General features: G+C 43.2%; 1 protein-coding gene across 1 annotated transcript; it reads right to left on the bottom strand.

Moving 5' to 3' along the window:
* Positions 1–4,461: 4,461 nt before the first annotated feature.
* PANX3 (pannexin 3) lies at positions 4,462–10,291 on the bottom strand (the record flags this gene model as incomplete). The annotated part of the gene is made up of 4 exons (XM_082843903.1): positions 4,462–5,101; positions 6,616–6,830; positions 9,162–9,304; positions 10,111–10,291. The coding sequence occupies 4 exons, from the start codon at positions 10,289–10,291 to the stop codon at positions 4,462–4,464; spliced, it is 1,179 nt and encodes a 392-aa protein (XP_082700029.1).
* Positions 10,292–21,565: the final 11,274 nt, after the last annotated feature.

Consider the following 21,565-nt stretch of genomic DNA (forward strand, 5'->3'; position numbering starts at 1 on the left):
TCGGTTCGGCCGATCCTCGGCTCCGGAAGAGGGGAGGAGAAGGGGAAAGGGAAGGGGAGGGGAAGGGGAGGGAAGGGGAAGGGGAAGGGGCGGGAAGGGGAGGGGAGGGAAGGGGAGGAGAAAGAGAAGAGGAGGGGAAAGGGGAGGAAGGGGAGGGGAAAGGGAATGGGAGGGGAGGGGAAAGGGAATGGGAGGGGAGGGGAAGGGGAAGGGGCGGGAAAGGGAGGGGAGGGAAGGGGAGGAGAAAGAGAAGAGGAGGGGAAAGGGGGGAGGGGAAAGGGGAGGGGAGGAAGGGGAAAGGGAGGGGAGGGGGAAATGGGAGGGGAGAGTAAGGGGAATGGGAGGGGAGGGTAAGGGGGAGGAGGGAAGGGGAGGAGGGAAGGGGAGGGGAGGGGAAAGGGAAGGGGAGGAAAGGGAAGGGGAGGAAGGGAGGGGAGGAGAGGGGAAAGGGTAGGGGAGGGGAAAGAGAAGGGGAGGGGAAGGGGAGGGAAAGGGAATGGGAGGGGAGGGGAAAGAGAAGGGGAGGGGAAGGGGAGGGAATGGGAGGGGAGGGGAAAGAGAAGGGGAGGGAAGGGGAGGGAATGGGGAGGGGGAAAGGAAGGGGAGGGGAAGGGGAGAACCTGGGGAGGAGGAGGGCGGCTGGAAAGAGGTCTGAGACTCGCGTGTGTGTGTTTAGCTGAGGCGTGTTATTGTTGAGCTAAAGTCGCACAAAAATCTTCCCGAAGCCAATCTCATACACGCTTCCGAACCCCACCCACTGCGTTTCAGCACCACTTTTCCACACTTGATACAGACTGGCCTTCTGGACTGTAGGATGCACTCCAACGCATTGCTGGGACTGCTGCTTTCCCTACTTCCTTTCTTTACACAGCTCGCATAGATGTTTCTTGAGGGCCTGTTACGCTGTCCTTTTACTGGGAGCTGGGATTACAGTGGTGAATAGAAAAAAGTCCTCTGCTCTCAGATTAGGATTTAGTAGGGAAGATGGAAGATTTAACCGGCACTTTTAATAACATGTTTGCACTAAGTAGGCACTGAGTAAATATTTGCCTAATGAAACCAAAAATATGTTTCTGTACCTAAACTTATATGTATATATAGCTCTAACTTTATAACCAAGTTCTGTCTAATCATCAAATAAATAGACAGTTCTTTAGAATGCAGTATTGGTAAATGAGCTGGGCTGGAAGGCAGAAGCCTTGTAGTATTCATTTTTCTCCCAGCAATGCCACTAACTAGTTGAGTGAGCCTCTGGGTCACAGGTTTTTCCTCTCAAAACTGAATATAGTCTTTAGAATAATGAGATGGATAGTTAAACTGAAAGGTACTCTACTGATACATAATTACCGTTGTATATACTCAAAATTTAGACTTCTAGAATTGTATACGGAAATGAAGGAAAATATGTACAGAGTTAAAACACTAAGTTCAGTAAGTTACTGGAGAAAAAACTAACGCTAAAATAAGTAACTTACAATCAGTTCAAAAAAGGTTTAGAATCGATAACCCAGGTACTTCATTTCTGGAATTGTAAGAACAGTGACAAGAGTCTTGACAAAATGGTTTTAACACAGAGAGAAAGATTACGAGAGTCCTTTTTGTCCATTCGTATTGAAAGCTGTCCTTTTGGAACTCACGGTTCCAGTATGCTTTTACAAACATACTCAAGGCAACCATATAGATTCATTTTTGGAAATTGCCAGGAATACTTTCAGTTTACAAAATATCCATAATCCTGCCTTTCATACTATAGACTGGCACTTTTCCTCGGAACCTGAATATAGGTAGTTCTGATTGACAGATTTTCTTTTTTTCTTCTTCTTCTTTTTTTAGCCCTTATTTGCTAACTGCCTGATTTATTTGCTGTTCAGCTGTATTTTGTCCTTGCAGGCTTTATTTCATTTGAAACATTTCCTTACAATTTCTAAAACATTTCATGCAAAATTTAGAAAATACAGTGCAAAGAAGATTTTTTTTAACTTCATAATGCTGCCATACGAAGTGAATCACTTTTTTTAAATTTTATTTATTTATTTATTTTGCGGTACGTGGGCCTCTCACTGCTGTGGCCTCTCCTGCTGTGGAGCACAGGCTCTGGACGCGCAGGCTCAGTGGCCATGGCTCACGGGCCCAGCCGCTCCGCAACATGTGGGATCTTCCTGGACCGGGGCACGAACCCGTGTCTCCTGCATCGGCAGGCGGACTCCCAACCACTGCGCCACCAGGGAAGCCCAAGTGAATCACTTTTAACATGTATGTTTAATTTTTTATTGAAGTATGGTTGATTCACAATATTAGTTTCAGGTGTACAGCATAGTGATTCAGTATTTTTGCAGATTATACTCCATTGAAAGTTATTACAAGATAATGGCTGTGATTCCCTGTGCTAGACAATATATCCTTGTTGCTTATTTTATATGTAGTAGTTTGTATGTTTAATATTTTAATGCATTTTACATAGGTTAGATCATACCGAACATAATGTTTCCTCTTTTGTTCACTTACCATTATCATAGTCATTTTGTAGTGCTATTATAAGTTCTTTAGAAATGTTATTTAAATGACTGCTTAATGTTCCAGTTATGGCTTAATAATTTTACATAATTATTTACATCCATGTTTGACTTTTTGCTCATCGATTGCTGTGAAGGGCATGTTTGTGTACAAAGCTTTTTCAATACAGGGTATTTTAGTGGCTGGTTCTGTGTTCTCCAGACAATGTAATGTTCCTGAGCAACTATTCACTATGTATTCCGAAGAATATTTATTTATTAGTGCCTATGATGACACAGCCTTTAGGAAACTTATTTAAGAGGAAAAGACAAATACATGGGCTGTATTAATATTATTAAGTGTAATAAGTTTTATCTCAGAGGTAGGTATTGGATGACATAGCAGCACCTAGTTAGGGAAGGAAAGAGGAGATTGGGAAGGCTTCTTGAAGGAAATATGCCTGGGCAGATTTTGAAGGGGAGCTAGCAGTCGGCCCAGTGCAGAACAGAGGAGGGCATCCTGGGCAGTGGGGACAGCATATTCACAGGCGCAGCATCGTGAGAAGCGTGGGAACTGCAAGTTGTTGATCAGAGTGGAAGATGTATGTGGACAGAGGCAAGAGGAGAGACTGAGGAGCAGGCAGGATTTGGATCGTGAAGGTCTTGTGTACCAACTGAAGAGCGAGGCTTTTACCGAGCGACGACAGGAAGCCATTGATGAATGTCGGTATATCGACCCCTCTGCTTGTTTTAGGTAAACTTATCTGAATTTGTCTAACTTTTCTACTTATCTATATGAAGAGGGGTCGAAATGACTTATGCAAAAATTCTCTGAAGAAATACATAATGTGCAGCTCTACAAATAGCAAATGAGAGACAGCAAGGTATTGTGGTCTGAGCATGGCCTTTGGAGTCAGATCAAGGTTCCAAACATAGCAATGGGAGTTAGAAGCTAAGATGAGTAAGAGAGAGTTGGGGCCCAACAGCACTTTACTATTTATCCTGTTTAGTTCTAAATGGTTGCTATCAGTGATTGGCTGTAAGTGGAGGTAGAGCATCCCCTGGGGTATTAGAAGCATATCTGGGCCCATCAAGAATTACAGAGTCTGCAGCCCACAATCCCAGCCCTTGGTGAAGTGAGTCCCTGGTTTACACAATGAAAAAGCGTATCTGTACACCTCAAGACTCCACCCACAGCTGATGCATGGCCCTGGCCTTGTTCTATGCTGTCCTTAAGCCCCAAGAGCAGATGGCAAATTCCTGCCATCAGCATCTCTTGGCCCATCTTGCAGGCCACAGGATACCTGGGCAAGGTTGGTGACTTCCACAAGACAAGCTGGGGTTTGAGGCCACACCACAGGGTTCCCAGGGATTTCATATCTTTATTCTCTTACCAGATTACCCCACTTGCTCTAAACTGAGTGTGTATCCTACAAAGGCGTAAACAGAGTGAGAAGAAACTACCTCCATTTAATAGCCTGTAGAAACCTCTCCCTTTGTACAATGTCTAGACTTTAATATTTTTTTGAATTTTTTAAAATAATGGTAACTTTTATTTTTAAATTTTTTATTTTTTGGTCATGCTGTGCAGCATGAGGGATCTTAGTTCCCCGACCAGGGATCAAACCCATGCCGCCTGCATTGGGAGCGCAGAGTCTTAACCACTGGACCACCAGGGAAGTCCCTAGATTTTAATTTTAGTCTTAGTTTTTCTTCTGTCTTCATATTAAGCTCTAGGTCTATTTTTTTTTTTAGCTTTTGGACTCATCAGCTCCAACTTTCAGATTTGTTTCCATGTATTGATTATATCTTCTCACCTTTGGGATAGCATAATACAGGATGTTCGATTCAGCTAAATGCAAGTTTAGCAATCCTAAAGTGGGTGTTTTTGTATATTAGTGCGTGAGACTTGTGAAGAAGGGGAGAGATTTTTACTTTCCATAAAATTTCTTGCTTCATGGTTTCTTAACTACGGATTTTCATCACACATCCCGTGGGTGAGATGTTTAGGTTTTGAGGGTTCTAAGCCAGCCAATAACGTCATGAAATCAACCACTGTGTCAATGTTGTGCTTCTGGGTGGTTGTGTCCTTCAGCGCACAAAGGACACTCAACCAGCTAAAAGAGATGAGCTCAGAGACGTTGGCTCGGAGGAAAAGAAGGATCACATTGAGATCATTGATGGGACATCCCAGCATCTTTCTGCTGAGGAGGTCAAAAGCCGGGAGCATCTCATAGATGGATAGGAGCCGTTTGTCCCACCGACACAGCCGCATGAGGTTGTATATTACCACTGGAACCAACAGGGTGTATATTGCTACGCTGGAGAGACTAACAATCTGGAAAACAGACAGAGAGGTCAGCCTGCACGTGATCAGATCGGGGATGTGGGTCTCATCATGTAGCAGCCCTGTCTTCATGGAACAGCTGAATTCCTCTTGGAAGAAGACATCCAGGTGGAAGTGGCCAAGGTATAGGTAGGTGGCTGAGGTGAAGAAGAGCAAGAGGGAGTTCCTCAGGAGGTAGGCGGCCACTAGTGAGTGTGAGCGCTGCTTACAGGCCAGGTACCGCTCTAGCAAGGGGAATTCAAAGTATCGTTCTTTCCGAGCCCTGGGCAGGGGAAGAAAGGAGGCAAGATTAGGAGGGACCATTTAGAACTGTATCCTGAGAGAGCCATGTGGGGAAGTAACAGCATCTGTGTATGCAACACGGCATTACTGGCTCACAGGAATATCTGCCTTCTTTGAGCATAACCCCTCCTTTCCCCAAAGAGAGGTGTGTGAGTGTATCTTAATTCTCCAAGACATGAGTGCAATGCAGTAAACCCAGTGAATGATCAGTGAATAATGAATGATCATTCTGGATTTCTGCCTGGCAAGGCAGACTAAATCTCTAAGCTGAAGTAGGATCCTTAAGAAGCATTAAGACTTATTAACTTAGCACTGGACTGGGATTCTAAATAACCACGTTCTGGTTCTTGGTCTGTTTCCTTTGTGTATGATTTTTTTTAGGCCAGTTCATTTTATAGAAATAAATCTGCTAACAAGTGTTTGTTGAGAGCTGTGGTGTTCAGGTAGATGTAATCCAGTCTCTGCCCTGAAGAAGCTTGCAGTCTGGCTTGTAGGGAAGGGGCAGATGAAACATGCAAATAGGAAATAAAAATAATGCTCGTTCTGTTGCTAAAATGATGGATACGAACCATGGTAGTTGTAAAAGTTAAGAGAGAGACAAAGAGTGTGAGCTGGAGTGTTCAGAAACCTCTGTGGAGAATATTGTCTTAGATTGGCCTTCCAAAGGTAGATAGGGTTCAGAAAGACAGAAAGAAGAAGAGCTTTTTTCAGAGGATGGAGATGTACACAAACCCGAGGCAGAATATGGTTTCTAACCTTAGCTCAGCTGTGCTCTGAGGGGGCCTGCACTGGCCACCCTATTTAACACTGCACCTCCCTCCACCTCCCAGCTTTCCTGAGCCCCTTCCCCTGTCTTAGTTTTCTTTATATCACTTATCCTCTACCATGTAACTTTCTTATGTGTTATGCTAATTCACTGTTTGTTTTCCCTCAATACAAGCTAAGCCCCCGCCCCCAGCACACACACACACCCGTATCCACCGCACCCAGAGCTGTGTCTGGTGCTCCTAAATGACAGGTGAATGCTTAAATGAATGAACGGCTTGTTCAGGAGGAAAGCAGGAGACTGCCTAGGTGGAGTGGAAGGCTTCTGTCATTTAGTTGTTCGACAGAAGTCTGAGGAAGTGGTTGATGACAGTGTGTGGAGGGCCTAGGAAAAGTATCTGGGAGAATTGGGCTGTTTTTCCTGTAGGCCTGGGAGGAGCTATTCAGGGTTCTGAAAAAGTGGTCTTTCAGAGGCTAACCCCTTTGTGACTCAGTGGAGTCACCTATAAACTGGAGGCAGAGTCCTTTCCCTCTCCCTGTACAGAGACGATAGAAAGTCAATGCGGTGACGTGTTAAGAACGTTGAATTCTCGAGAAGGATGGTGCAGAGGACAGTTTAAAGATTACTCTGCAAGATTACTGCAAGATTACAGTTTAAAGATTACTCTGCAAGATCCCATTTTAGAGCTCGACCGCGTCTTTCAGAAAGCAGTGGAGGAGACAACTCACTTCTCCAGCTCATCCCAGAACGCGTGCGGGTCCGAGCCCTCCTGCTGGATCTTCAGCATGTGCTGCACCAGGCGGATGGCGCGATTGTAGGATTTGTCCAGCTCGCTGATGATGAACAGCAGATCTGAGCTGAGGGCCGGCACGGCTGCATACTGCCACAGCAGAACCGGCAGGTACATGGCCACGGCCAGGGCCAGCAGGGAGTAGGGGAGGGCCTGCAGGGTGAGAGCGAGCTGAGGAGGGAGGCCCAGGGCGCCCAGACCTTGCAACCTTGCAGACAGGGTGCTGAGTGAGGGGCTCTCCTTCCCCAGTTCCTGCCTCAGAAGGGGAGGGCAGAGAGAGAGACAGACAGACAGACAGACAGAGACAGGAAGGAAGGAAGGAAGGAAGGAAGGAAGGAAGGAAGGAAGGAAGGAAAAGAAAGAGAGCAAGAGGGAGTGCTAGCTTCCTGTCCCCATTCTCCATGCATGTTAGCCTGGGTAGCTAACCAGAGATCATGGCCAATGGTGGTCATGGTATCCTAGGGGAAAGCATCTTCATTCTCAATCTTCCACTTTTCTTTCTCTGACTGCTCCAGACATCCAGAGTCCATAGCTTTCCAAGTCCTGCCAGGGGCCCCGGCATGGCTGACCTTTACTGCGACCCTCCAGAGAGGAGGTCAGGTCCCATTTCCTCCACGTAGCCTGCCCTGCCTTCTCTCATGGGCAATGGCCTTTTCTCATCTTTGGATTCTTGGTAAGACCAAACTACGCCATCAGGCACTGTCTTGGAATCCTTGGGGGCTGTTTCTGGTCTGTATTTGTAAACTGACAATGGGTATTCATAAAGCTGGTATCTTCCACTACACTATTTGCTACCTTAGATAAAGGACTTTTCCTTATGTTTCTTATCATACTCACCACACCCAACAGGTTGGACCCACTGTTTTGCCCACAGTAAAAACCCTACTCGTAGAGGCTCAGTTAAGCAACATTTTTGCTGGGTACTGAACATGCATTATTCATTCTTCGTCAGGTACTATCAGTAGCTCTATTTTATAGACCAAGAAACTGAAGCATGAAAATGGTAAGTGCCCGATACAGGGTTACATGTCTAGCAGGTGAATGAGCAGATTTGGAACCAGGCAGTCCAACTTTGGAGCTTATTCCCTTAAGAAATACTGGCCTATAGCTTCTCCTGAACCATAGATGCTTTTTATTTTAGAGGAGAGTTTGAAGAAAAAGAGAGAGGGAGGCTATTTGATTTGTGTGTGTGTGTGTGTGCGCGCGCGCATGTGTGTGTTTCTGAACTAAACAAGAGAGACAGGCTAGGAAAGGTATATTAGACCACGAGAGCAAATGAGAACCTTTTCACTCCTGTCTAAGAAATGACGTTTCTTGAAAATGAACTTTTCACCCTAGAGCTTCTGTTTCAGGAGGCTTAAGGTGCAGCCAGAGAATCTGGGCTTAACGAGCACTCAGGCCATCTGACGATCGACAATTTGACTCTTTTCTGACATATGAATCCCCTCTCTAGTGCTTTGAACTTGTTACCATCTAGATCCTGCTTGAACACTTCCAGGGACAGACACCTCATGAACTCTTTCCATTAAGTCTCTGGTTTTGTCTGGGTCCTAGAACTGTGGCATTTTGAGGCCCTGTAAACTGTCAGAACTAGAAAACGTTATGAATGACTTCTGATTAAAACTGTGCCTTGGACATACATATTACTTCTGCTCCCTCATGAAACCCCACTAGAATGACAATAAAGGGACCCAAAAGACATAATCCTATAAGGACAAAGAAAATAGAAGAGGAGACAAGAGTAACAAAGTATTGAAACCTGGGAAGCAGCTGCGTGAAAGAAGGTACCAGCCCGCGGAGAGGATGAGAAGTTGAGGTGGGTACAGCCAGGCTGTTTTCATCACAGAACCAGGAAGACTCAGGGATGGGAGATACCGGGTGTGTCTGAAAATGGGGGCGCAGGTGGGGCTGGAAACAGGAATATTGAGAAAACAGATCCGCAGATCCTTTCTGAAACATGGTGCACTCAGCCGACCGCCCTTGTGGTTTATTCTTTGGAAACGTTAAACCAGACGGATTCTGCACTTGGGTCCATTGAGGGCAGGGGAACATACTGAGAACGGGGGTGAGCTGAATGAGTAGTGAATGCCGACACCCACGGCTGAGTTCCCAGAGGGTTGGCAGACGAGTTTGATACCAACTGCACGCTGCCCCCTCCACCCAAATTAGGGATTGAATGATTCTTCTTGGGAAAACTGACCAGCCCAGAATATCAGATTGCAGATACTGATATCTGGGGTTTTCCCCAATGAAATGGCCCAAAGGGATTACTTTGAACTGACAGCCTCAGCCCTAGGCACAAAACTTCCAATCAGATAAAAGTGGGTGAGCAAATATGACCAGATATTTGAAGAATGCCTGAGACGCGAAAGTCAATGAGCAAACTACAAAAGCAGAGGCGGGCAGGAGAGAACCTATCGATGCAGTTCTGCTCCCCCGCCACCCAGCCGTGAGGCAGGCTTGACAGAGCCCCCGCCACTTTACCTTGTGAGGCCAGAGGGATTTCGTCCTGTGCTGGCCAGACTCATCCTGTTTGTGGTGAACCAGTGAGTCCCAACAGGAACTGTCCACGTAGGCAACCTGCCGGATGCTGAAGTTACTGGGACAGAAGCAGCTGATGGGAGACCCTGGAACAGAAACACAGCTTTGAGGCAGCCCTGAGTTGGGGTGGAGGAACGGGGATCCAGGGGACAATCAGCTAAGAGCTTTCTGGCCATTTCTGAATCTGGCAGGCACTGTCTTCTTCCCAGGCCCTAGGTTTCTGGGTCTGCACTGTGGGTGAATGAAGAGGCAGTGGGAGGCTGACACAGCTCCCTGGGCAAGGTGGTGAGCTCAGCACACAGCCAGAAAAGAAAGCCAGCAATCCCAGTTCTCGGGAAAGTCCACGTTGTCTTTAATAGAGGTGGCAGATTCGCTGTGTTAATCTAGCACCTAGAACACTGGGTGTTTGTTAGTGCTCGTGCATGGGGCTGGAGCTCTTGGAGAGGAAGGAGTGGATTTATTCAGCACTTGTGATGCGCCAGACTCTGTCAGGCACTTAATAGGTTCTCAAGTCAATAATCCTGGAGGTGGGGAGTAGCAAGAAGACTCCAAGAAGATAGGAGATTTATCTGAAGCTTGGCTACTTAAGACCTTTAGAGGTCATAAATCCTGGAGAGATTATAGGATCCTAATCTCTATCATCCACATGAAATTCAAAATAAAAGTTTAGTCACTACAATGACACAGAACATGCGAATACTGAAATTAAGACAAATATATTTTACTGGAAAATTTTAGAAATGACTTTCAAAGTTTTTTAACACCTCTGCTTTGCTGGTGCCCCAAACGGATGCATAGTCTGCCTTTTGGGTGATGCCCGGCCCGAGTCATGTGATCTAGACAGTGGGGGCTGACTCATTTCAGGGCCCACTGGGTCTTGGAAGCCACTTACCAGAGGAGAACTCCTGGGCAAATGCCAGTGACATCAGCAACAAGGGGAAGCCCACGGCTATGAACTTGACCATGCGGTCCAGGGGCAGTTCCAGGCGCAGTCCTTTGAGGTGGGGGCCCCTGCGGTCGGGTAGCAGGGCATCTGAGAGCATGTACTCTGCAGCTGTGTGTGCAAGCGACATGATGCCCCGAGCTTGGGCACGGGGGTGGCAGGAGGGGTCCCAGGAGAGTGGAGTCAGGAGGTAGCAGCTTCAGGCAGCAGGCTTTCAGCAGACGGTGCCTGCAGCCCTGGCCTTACGGATATCTGTGCGAGGCGTGGGCGCTGGTTCTCTAAATAACTGGCCAGGCCCTGAGCCAGGCACCTGGTAATTAGAGGGAGGCATAGCCTAGTGGGTCCTCGCTGGAGGAGGGTCGGGTGTCAGCTGGGGCTGGTGCCAGCCTGTCCTCTGGATTCTCCCCGAGCAGATGCAGTCCCGTGGCTTTATGCTGCCCTCTCATTAATAAAGTATTTTTGGTGGGGTGGTGGAGAGCAGGAGGGCTGTGGAGCAGGTCCCCCATGTAATTGGTGTGGAATTTGGGTGGAGACTGCTTAAATGTGTTGAAGGCCCTCATTTTGTGGTTTGGGGTGGGAACGGAGTCCCCAAGACTCAGATAGTTTTGCTGCTCCTACATAGCCTTCTTTGTCCCAGTGATGATTTTTGCTTTGGGCCCAGGCTCTCTCCCAGAAACTGATCTGTGTTTGGGGTTACATTCCCTTCCCCGCCTCTGGTCTTTTTCTAAAATGTTTCAACTGCGTATTTACAATTTCCATATATTTACTAAATTTCTTTTTTTTTTTAAGCTCCCGTCAGTTCTCTAGAAAGCTGAGGAATGGGTGGCAGTGTTGAGTAGTAGAAAGAACATGACTTTTGAAATCTGGAGGGAAAAGTCTCCCACTGGAGACCTGGCAGTACTTGTGTTTCATCGCGTGACTGCAGGGAGTCACTTTGGGCTCTGTATTCTCATCTGTCAAATGGTATTATATTGATTGTACAAAACTGTGAAGATTGATGAAGAGCATTGTATGGGAAGATACACTGTAAACTGGAGAGTGTAGGGTAAATGTCAGCTCTTACTTTAATTTGGTGGGCTTGGTCGGTGGAAAAGCAAACACTGGGGCATATGATAATCTTCTCTCTAGGACTGCCCTTAGACTTGGCAAGAGAGGCCCTGACCTTGGCTTTCACACTGGGCCCCTCTGCCTGTGGCCTTCCCACAAGGCAAGGAGTGCATGGGGCCAAGGGGATGTGCTCATTCAGAGTCCATGCGCCTAGACCGCTCTTCCAGCACCAGGGATGCTGTAATTCCCTGCCCAGATGGCCCCAGCCTGCTTCCAGGGCCTGTGCAGGCCTTTTCCTCAGGTACATTCTCCCATCGGCAGATCATGCTGCTGGTGTGCACCCTTGGGCCTTAGGGATGGCTCATTGTTGGGGTTTGGATGGAATTTAGAAGTCCTGGGTGTCCACACATGAAACTGTGAGACTTCTTGCAATGTGGGACTTAGCTGGGTTGGGAAGAAGGGATCTGGGCAGTTCGAATATTCTAAATTGGAGCCTGGCATTCCTGATCATTATGAAGGTGTGTGTGTGTCTGTGTGTGTGTGTGTGTGTGTCTATATGTGTCAAGGTAGGCAGATATAGAGCATATTTTATTTAACAGTTTGCTTCCTTGATTTATAACTTCTAATTTTTTAGATATATGGTATGTGGTCTGGCACTGCCTCTCTCCCCCTCCCCGGGCTAGAGGCCAACTCTGAATCAGAGTTGTCCTGTGTGCACTAATTGCAGTGATCCAGGCCTGGCAGCGGGAGAAGGGATCCTTTATTTCTATTCCCCATCAGCCTCTCCACACTCCCCTTTCTGTATCTTTTTATTATATGTGTTTTTGCCAAATGTATTTTGCCAAATATTATTGGTTCATATGCATGTATTTTCTTTTGCCTTTTAAAAATAATTTACATTTTAATGATGTATAATATACATACATTACTACACACGTGTTCCATAAATTTTCATCTGATCAAGAAACAGAAGTTTAGTTTACACCCCAGAAGCCACCTTCGTGCTCCTTTCTAATAACCATCATTTCCCAAAGGATAATCATTATCCTGACTTCTAACAGCCTAGATTAATTTCGCCTCCCTTATGCTTTATAGAAACGGAATCGTATGTATACACTCTTTTGTGTTTGCCTTCTATTGCCCTACATTATATCTCTGAGAATCCATTTTATTTCCTGTTTTTGTGCTCTATATAAGTGGAATCATATGTACATATTTTTTTGGGACTGGATTCTCTGCTCAACATATTTCTGAGATTCATCCATGTTGCTGTGTGTGTCAGATTTCCATTCCTTTTTATTGCACAGAAATACAACAACTTGTTTGTCCATTCACCAAACTGATGGACATTTGAGTTCTAGTTTCTGGCTATTATAAAATAATTCTACTGTGAACATTCTAACTTGTGTCTTATGGTGAAAATATGTATGCATTTCTGTTGGTTATATACCCATGAAAACTGGTGTACTGGAATTTCTGGGTCATAATGCTTTGCATATGTTCATCTTTATTCGTTTTCCAAGTGGTTATATTTATTTGCATTTTTATCAACAGTTTGTGAGAGTCCTATTTTCTCCACTTCCTTATGTTTTTGCAATTAAAACCAATCTGGCCATTTTGGAAGGTGTATAATGACATTGGATTGGGGTTTTCTCTGATCATGAATGCAGTTGGCCACTTTGACCATTTGGAAATCTTTTGTGAAGTGTATGTTTAAGTCTTTTGCCTGCTTTCCTCTTGGGTTGTATATCTTTTGAATAATGATTTGCAGAATTTATTTTTATATTCTGCATATGAGACCATCACCAGATATATGTTTTATTTATATCTTCTAGGAGTCTCAGTTCCTTGTTGGGTGTTGGCAGGAGGCCTCAGTTCCTCAGCAGGTGGGTCTCTCCCTACCTCCCCACCTCTCACCGGGTGATCCGAGCAAAGCGGGAGCCGCTGTGCTTTAATGACCTAACCTCTGAAGTTTCAACTGCTACTTCTATTTTTTTCCTATTCAATAGCAGGAAGTCACGAAATCCAGCCTATATTCAAGGGGATGGGAATTGGGCTCCACATTTTAAAGGGAGTGTCAAAGAATTTGTGGAATATTTTAAACCACAATTTTTGAGGAAATTGTCCATTTTCATCCAAATTGTCAAATTTATTTGCATACCATTATTCATAATATTCTCTCATCATATTGTATTACTATCTTATTATGAAAAAAACTTAAAAATACAGCAAAGTTGAAAGAATTTTACAGTGAACATCTGTAACAGTTAATTCTATGACATTCTACTTGGCTTGCTTTGTTATGTATCTATTTTTCTATCCACCCCTCTATCCACACATAAACCATCCAATTTTCTTTTGGATATACTTCATAGTACATTGTAAATATTGATATACTACTTCCTAAATACTTCAGCACGCACATCACTAACTATACTTCAATATTTGTTTACAGTTTGTTTTTTTTAAGGTAAAATTTATGTACAATGAAATGCACAAAGCTTCAGTATGCATACACAGATTTTGACAAATGCATACACCTGTGTAATACACACCTCATCAGGACTAGGATGTCTTCACTCCAGAAAATTCCATTTTATTCTTTTTAGAGATCCTAGTTTTCTGATGAAATCTCCATACTTTCATCTAATTTATCCGTCTTCTATTTTTTTCATCATATTAATCACGGTTATTTTTAAACCCTTATTGCTAACTCCAGGATTGGGGCAATCTGTAGATCTGCTCCTATTGTCTACTTTTTGCAAAAATTACTGTTTGGAACTTGCATTGTATGCTGAACACCGTGGATAAAGGACCATAGGAACCAGAGATGCTCTGGATGATCCTGTCTTTTACCAAAGACAGTTCCCCTTTCTTCTATTAGTCATGTAGGGTGAGGAACTGACCACTGAATCCAATCAGGGTCTGAGTTGACGTAGGTCTGCACTGGAGTTTTAGTAAGAGTCAGTGTACATTTAGTTTTTCCTATTGCTAGAGCCTGATCTTTCCAGGATTTTGAGTGAGTCTGTTGGGTCTTTGTCTCTTAAGCTCTGAAAGACTGTGAGAGGGTCTATTTTCCTCTTCAGAGGATTTCAGTGTAGCTCGTTAGCCTCCTGCTGCATTTAGCTTCTCAACCTGGCAAATGCTTTGAAGGAGAGACTGCCTCAGTGAGTCTGGTCAGTGACTTTAATGCAGGACCCTTCCCTTTGTAGTGTATTTGTTTCATAATTAGCACAGAGTGTAGATTTCACTTTGCATTTTAGAGGCTTTTAGTCTAGTCCACACAGCCCCAGTGCTCAGGAAATGTCCTGTGGGGAAGACTGGGCATGCATTTGAAGTCTCTCAAATTTCCTATTGTCACTCCACCTTGTAACTACCACTAAGAGCTTTGATGGTTCATTTTTCCCTGGCAAAAGCCCTCTGCGTGGACCGAGAACAAAGTGGGGTTGGCACCCAGAGGCAGGAACTTCCTCCAGGGGAAAACTTCCTGAAGATTGTCTTGTTACCTCAAAATGGTTCTATCTCCTGTGGAATTTTAATTCATCTTGTCTTCATTTCTTCCACAACTTCCTGATATCCACAAAACATAGTTTTTGTAATTAATACAGCCTTTTCTTCTATGGCTACAGGAACAGTTGCCTGTTATAACATACTGAACTTTGCCTGAAAGTCTGTGCGTTATAATTTTAATACACGTAAGTGATTTTATGTTTTATATTTTATGGTTTCTTACTTTAAAAAAAAACTTGTCGCTGTACCCCTAAAAGTCCATCAATGTGGCTATGTACACAGATAATATATTGTTTCCACTGCTGCAAAACATTGCATTTTATCTACTTGCTTGCCTGTTGACGAGTATTCATTTTGCCTGTACTCCTTATACCACAGTAATGCACATTTCCCCCTGTGGTTCTATGACAGAATTCAATTGGGATATACATCAAAGACTGGAATTTCTAGATCGTAGGGCAACATATACTTAACTTGTCTTAGGTGATATCATATTGCTCCTAGAACAGCTGTAATGCATAGTTTCCTATATTTCCACATCTTCACCAACAGTTAGAACCACCTAACTTAAAAATGTTTGTCACTCTGTTGGATGTTAAGCAGGGCTTCTCACGGTGCGGTCCAGGAACCCCTGAGAGTCCCTGAAGCCCTTTTAGGAGGCCTGCAAGGTCAAAACTCTTTTCACACGAATATTGGCAGTATTTGGTCTTTAACTCTTATTCTTGCATGAATGTAAACTTTTCTGGAGGCTACATGATATGTGATTTTTCAATGGGTTGAATGTAGAGGCAGATATGAGATTCCATCTGTTTTTTAGTAAGCCAGGTATTAAAGAGATTTGCAAAACTATAAAGCAGTATCACTCTTCTCACTAAATTTTTGTTTTATTTTGGAAAATATAGTTACTTTTCACAAAAATATTTATGTAATAGGTTTGTTATTCTTATTTTAAAATGAATCTTTAAAGATTTTCAGTTTTAATTTCTAACGTGGTAAATATAAGTTTATATATCTCACATTTATAAAAGCTCTTTAGTCCTTGATTTTTTTTTTTTTAAAGAAGATGTTGGGGGTAGGAGTTTATTAATTAATTAATTTATTTTTGTTGTGTTGGGTCTTCGTTTCCGTGCGAGGGTTTTCTCTAGTTGTGGCAAGCGGGGGCCACTCTTCATCGCGGTGCGCGGGCCTCTCACTGTCGCGGCCTCTCTTGTTGCGGAGCACAGGCTCCAGACGCGCAGGCTCAGTAGTTGTGGCTCACGGGCCTAGTTGCTCCGCGGCATGTGGGATCCTCCCAGACCAGCGCTCGAACCCGTGTCCCCTGCATTAGCAGGCGGTTTCTCAACCACTGCACCACCAGGGAAGCCCTGATATTTTTTAAGAGTGCAAAGGGGTCCTGAGATTAAATGTTTGAGAGCTGTTGGTACAAAGTGATATCATGTTATTTTAGTTTGCATTGCTCTTGATAATTCATGATTTGAATATCTCTTCATATGTGCATTAATTATTTCTGTGTAACATATTACTTCAAAGCTTAGCAGCTTAAAACAATAAACATTATCATCTCCCAGTTTCTGTAGGTCAGGAGTTTGGTAGCAGCTTAGCTGGGTTGCTCTGGCTCAGGGTCTCTCATCAGGTTAAAGTTAAGAGATTGGCTGGGGCTACAGTCATCTGAAGGCTTGGTTGGTGCTGGAGGACTCATGTCCCAGAGGCTCACTCACACGGCTCCTGGCAGAAGCCCTCCGTGTGGCAGGCAGCCTCATTTCCTCATCACGTGACCCTTTCCATAGGTCAACTACAAGAAGCACTCCATGTTCTCACTACATGGCAGCTGGCTTCTCCCAGAGCAAGCAATCTGAGAGAGAACCAGGAAGAAGCATGAATGCATCAAACCCAGAGAAAAATCCCATAGCTTCTGCTAAAGGCTTTGGACTTGCCCTCTATGAAGCTGATGTGGAGGATGCTGAAGAGAAAATGCATAGGAAACAAGGACTGTTAATCTAGTGACTCCAACGTTGAATCAAGTCAAAGAGAAAATTGTCATATCAATATTATACAAGGTAATGGATGAGAGAGGTAATGACTGATGAATAACTCACAAAGGACAATTTTAATACAAGGCACAATGTCTATGGTTGAACCAACTAACCCCATTACAAATACTGCAACTACCAGCAAGAGCTGATGAGATATGATGACACAGATGTCATGGGTCAGCATGTAACCCTCAGCCATGACAAATACAAGCAAGAAGTGGAGCTGTGACAAGCCGACCTCAAAGGAGATGACCTTCTTCTTTGATACAAAGTTCATCAGTATTTTAGGGGTAATAACAGAGCAGTTGCAGAGATCCACAAATGATGAATTTCTGATGAAAGTAGTATACGGGAGTGTGAAGTTGAGAATTAAGAAAAGTTAGAGCAATCAAGACTGGGAACCCCACTACGGTGCTCCCTGAAAGACAGGGAGCTGGAGCCCTGGCTGCCTTGTTGATTCCCTAAGAATGAACTCTGTCCCTGTAGCATGCTTTGCTGCAGCCATTCTCTTCCAAGTGGGAGTCCTGTGGTTAGGCCAGGTATGAGCATCTCCCCGCACCTAACTGTTTCTTGTGTTTTATTCAACTCACTACTGCTAATGTTTGTTAGGAGTCAGACCAGGTGGGCAGTGTTTCAGACACCAGCAGGGTTAGAGGAAATGGGCAAGGCCTGGAGTTTTTACTGCCTACAACTTCATACATTTAGAGTTAAAAATCTCCGTTTCTTGGACATGCATTTCGCTTCAGAAGTTTAATCTCTTTTTTCGTATAGTCAATTCCAAAATAGTCACCAGAACATGATAATGTAAAGCTGACATTATCCCAAATCCAGGGAGTATAGTGTGGTATGCTTATACTACTTACTGAATGACAAGTCATGTCCTTACCTATAAAATAAGAAATAAAAATATCAACTCCGAAGGTTCGTTGTAAGCACAAAATGGGATAATGCATATGCAAATAGTTTTCAAATGCTCAGTTGCTATAGAAATGTGAAGTGTCATTAGGCATCTGGAAATTGACCTTAGTTTTCCCCTGGACTTGAAGCTCTGTGATTTAACTCAACAGGTATCCTACTTTGGGGAGGTTAATTACCAGCTAAATTGGAGGGCAGTAGTTGGGGTGAGAGCATCACGTGGTGGTTCCTGAGAAACCATTCCAAAAAGGAGTATAATCTGCACCCCGATAGGCCATGCATATCAGTGTTAATGGAGCTTGACAAATTGAATTTTAATGCACCAGATGTAAAAGAAGACCATGAAGAAACTGTGTTTTAGGTGCCTGTACGTGGCCTGTGTGTGGCATGGCCCAAGGTAGCCAAAGAAGAAGGAAAAGAATAAATAACAAGGGATTATACACACCCACGAAACACATGCATGTTATCACAGTTATGTATTTGTGAAAAATTGTATATATGCTTGTGGGCATATGTATTGAAAATAAAAGATGAAGTAGGATATAGCACTTTATGTATTTATGCCAACAACTAGGTTTGCTTTGCATATGAAATTGAATCCAACAAATTGGTAATTGGGCTTAAGGCCTATGATTGCTGAAAAGCCAGCATCTCTGACTCTAGACTGAAGGCACTGTTCTACTAAAGACAGATTAAATTATAGCAACTGAGAGTTTTGTAGCTTGAAAAATTGGGGAATCAGAAAAATTTTGTAGTTTAACAAATTGGGCAAATTAGGCTTGGAATGTAGTTTATTCTGAATAAAATAAGGGAATTAAGAAAAAAAGATGAGATCTATTGCTCCTTTTGTGCTCAGAGGAGCTCAGGAAAATTCAGGTTAGGTCAGGTTAGAAGTAGGTGGAACTAGAAATAGAATATGACATTCACAGATCAAAAGAGAATGATTTAAGTGGGGAACCAGACTCCCCTATGCTCTGTGCCCTTTACATTGGGGTCCCAAGAAGTCTGTTTATCCTTGAATTCCTTTTCTCACGTCACATTCTATCCCTGAAATTGGAGTATGTGGAAATATTAAGAAGAGGCACATAGAAAACCATGGGGACAATATCTACTCTGGGAAAAAGTAAAATGGAGCAAGTAAGGAAACATAATCATAGTACAGTAAACATTAAATGTTGAGAAATGAAAATTGTGATGTACCCATATTGGGAGGAAAGGAGAGGAGAAGTGAGGATGGGGAATATGAGACCTAAATCCCAATCAAATTGAATTGGCAGTAATTCCCTAAGCAAATAATGGTAAAATAACTATTATGAGTTAGCTATTATTCTAGGCCATAAATCAATGAATTATGTTTAAATTAGATGAATCAACAAATAGCATTATAAGCATATTATTTAGAAACCCTGATTCTAATCTTTGCTGTGTAACCCTGAGCAAATTTTTTGACTATTTGAAGCCCAAACTTTTTCAGCTACAAGTTGGGAATTATTACACAGCTACTTCATAGGATTGTGAATTTTAAATTACTACAGTACCTGAAAAAATACCAAGTTTCAGTAAATTTAGACTGTTGTGTCATTATTATTATTTCATGTTTCTATAATGGTACTTAAGCAAGGCACTATTATCTCCATCTGCAGTGGCAACGGACTCAAATTTCAGACATGCTTGCTAGAAGCAGGGATCTTTACCACTGGGAATCTAAACTGACAGACATCTCTGTGTCTGAGATGTACTTCCCAAAATAAAAATAATTTAAATTCTAGCTACTTTGGTTGCCTAACTTACATAATTAATGCTATTTGCATAATTCAGTAGAGTTTATGCATTCTTTTCACAAGTTTAAATCTTTTAATCCTCATAAAAATCCTGGAGGCAGATTGTATTTATTAGCAAGAACTATAATATATATATTTTTTAATTGGTGAAGAAACTCATGTGTAGATAGATGAAGAGATTTGTTCAAAGTCACAGAACTAAAAGAGGTGACTTGGAACTTGAACCTGAAGAGTCTGTGCTTTTTTTCTTTGCCTCTAGTTAATGATTCTCAATGTGTGGTCCCCAGACCAGCATCATCAGCACTGCCCAGGAACTTACAAAGCCTTGGGCCCCACCCCAGACCTACTGGAAACTCTGGAGATGAGACCTGACAATCTGAGTCTTAACAGCTTTTCTAGGTGACTCTGATGTACATTAATATTTGAGAACCACTGCTCTAGTTTGTAGCCTTTTAAATCTGTACACCTGTGTCTCTCAGGCATGTGTTTTACTCTTGATGTCTTATTATCAGTATGGCATAGGGAAAAAGAGGAATGCTGCATTATTAAACAGAAACTCAAGAAGTTACTCAAGTTACCCAAGGTCACATAGCTAGCAAGAGGCAGACCCGGGCATGACCTAGAACCCAGGACTTCTGACACCAGCCCATCCTGTCCTCTCGGTCACATGCTGTTTTGCTATAACATACTTTTGTGTAGGACTTTATTTTTTCAAAGTAAAATAGGTTTACTGACTTTCTGGGGATAAATGGGATCTTACTGCTGTATTTCATAAGCATTTTTTAAGATTTCAAAAGCAATATATGTGCATGAAGAAATGAGAAAATATAAGTAAATAAGAAAAAATGAGAAATGAAAAACACTGTATTTCCTCTACATTCTTAATTACTTAATGTCTATCCTTCCCGATATTTTTGTATGGATACATATACCTTTCTTTTTCTGAAATGAGATCATATTACATATACTGTTCATAGCTTGCTTTATTGGGCTGCCTTTTAAAATACATGGTTTTATATGATTCCCCTCCCATCTCACACACGCACACACACACACACACACACACACACACACTCCGCTAGCAATACCTGTCCCAACCATGCTCCTGTAGGCTTCAGATTACAGTGGTAAAGACAGGGAAATCCACACTGCACCATAAGCTTTATACCTTAAATTGTGGTGCCCCATAGGCACCATTTATTCAAAACTACAGTTCTGAGTTGTGTTTCTTATCCACATTTTAAGACAAGGGATCTGAAGTTCAGTGAGAGGTTAAACAAATTTAATACAGCTAGGAAGTGGCAGAGCCAGGATTTGTACTGAGATCAGACTAATTCCAAAGTTTATTTTCTGAATACTGAGCAGGGCCATATAATTTGTAATTCAAGTGGGACGCATCAGATTTGAAAGGGGTTGAGTCTAAAGTGCTGTCAGCCAAAATGGCACAGCAGGGAACTTCCAAAGTCCTTTCATGGACAAAAGCAATAAATAAACTGGCAAAAACTTTCAAAATAAACTTTCTTGGAACTCTGGATACTAACCAGAAGCTTGTAGCAACCAGGAGAACACAATCAAGAAAAAAAGCTTAATCTTGGTAAGACAGTTTTGTGGCATTTTAACTCATCCTTGCTGCAGCTCAGCGTTGGCCTTGAAGACAGCAGCTTGCATTCCTGGTATAAGTGCCAGTACTGGAAGGAGCATAACAGACCTTATTCTCCAAGAACCGTGGTTGTTTGTTTTGACCTATCTGGTGGCTCTCTGAAGGATCATGAAAGGGCTTGCCTCTAGTTTGCCTAACCTGGACTCCTCCCACCAGCTGCTGGGGCTACAGGGGGAGGAGGCCACGTGTGGAAAACATTTAAAGGCAAATGTATTTGTCAGTGCGACCTGGGGCAAGGGATAACAGTTGGGGCAAACAACAGATTAACCAAAGATCTTGGGAGGAAAGACTAGGGAATGAGATGTTTTTGAAAATAAGGGCTTTGAAAAGAGCCCATGTATTCCTGGGAAACTGGAAGGCCACACACATGGCTAGGGCTGGGCACATGCTCAGAAAAGACCTGAGAAGACCCTAAGCTCTCACCTCTGGCCGACCTTCGTGCAGCATTATTCATAATA

Source organism: Leucopleurus acutus (genome assembly GCF_964270905.1).
Source record: "Leucopleurus acutus genome assembly, chromosome: 8".
NCBI classification, from domain to species: domain Eukaryota; kingdom Metazoa; phylum Chordata; class Mammalia; order Artiodactyla; family Delphinidae; genus Leucopleurus; species Leucopleurus acutus.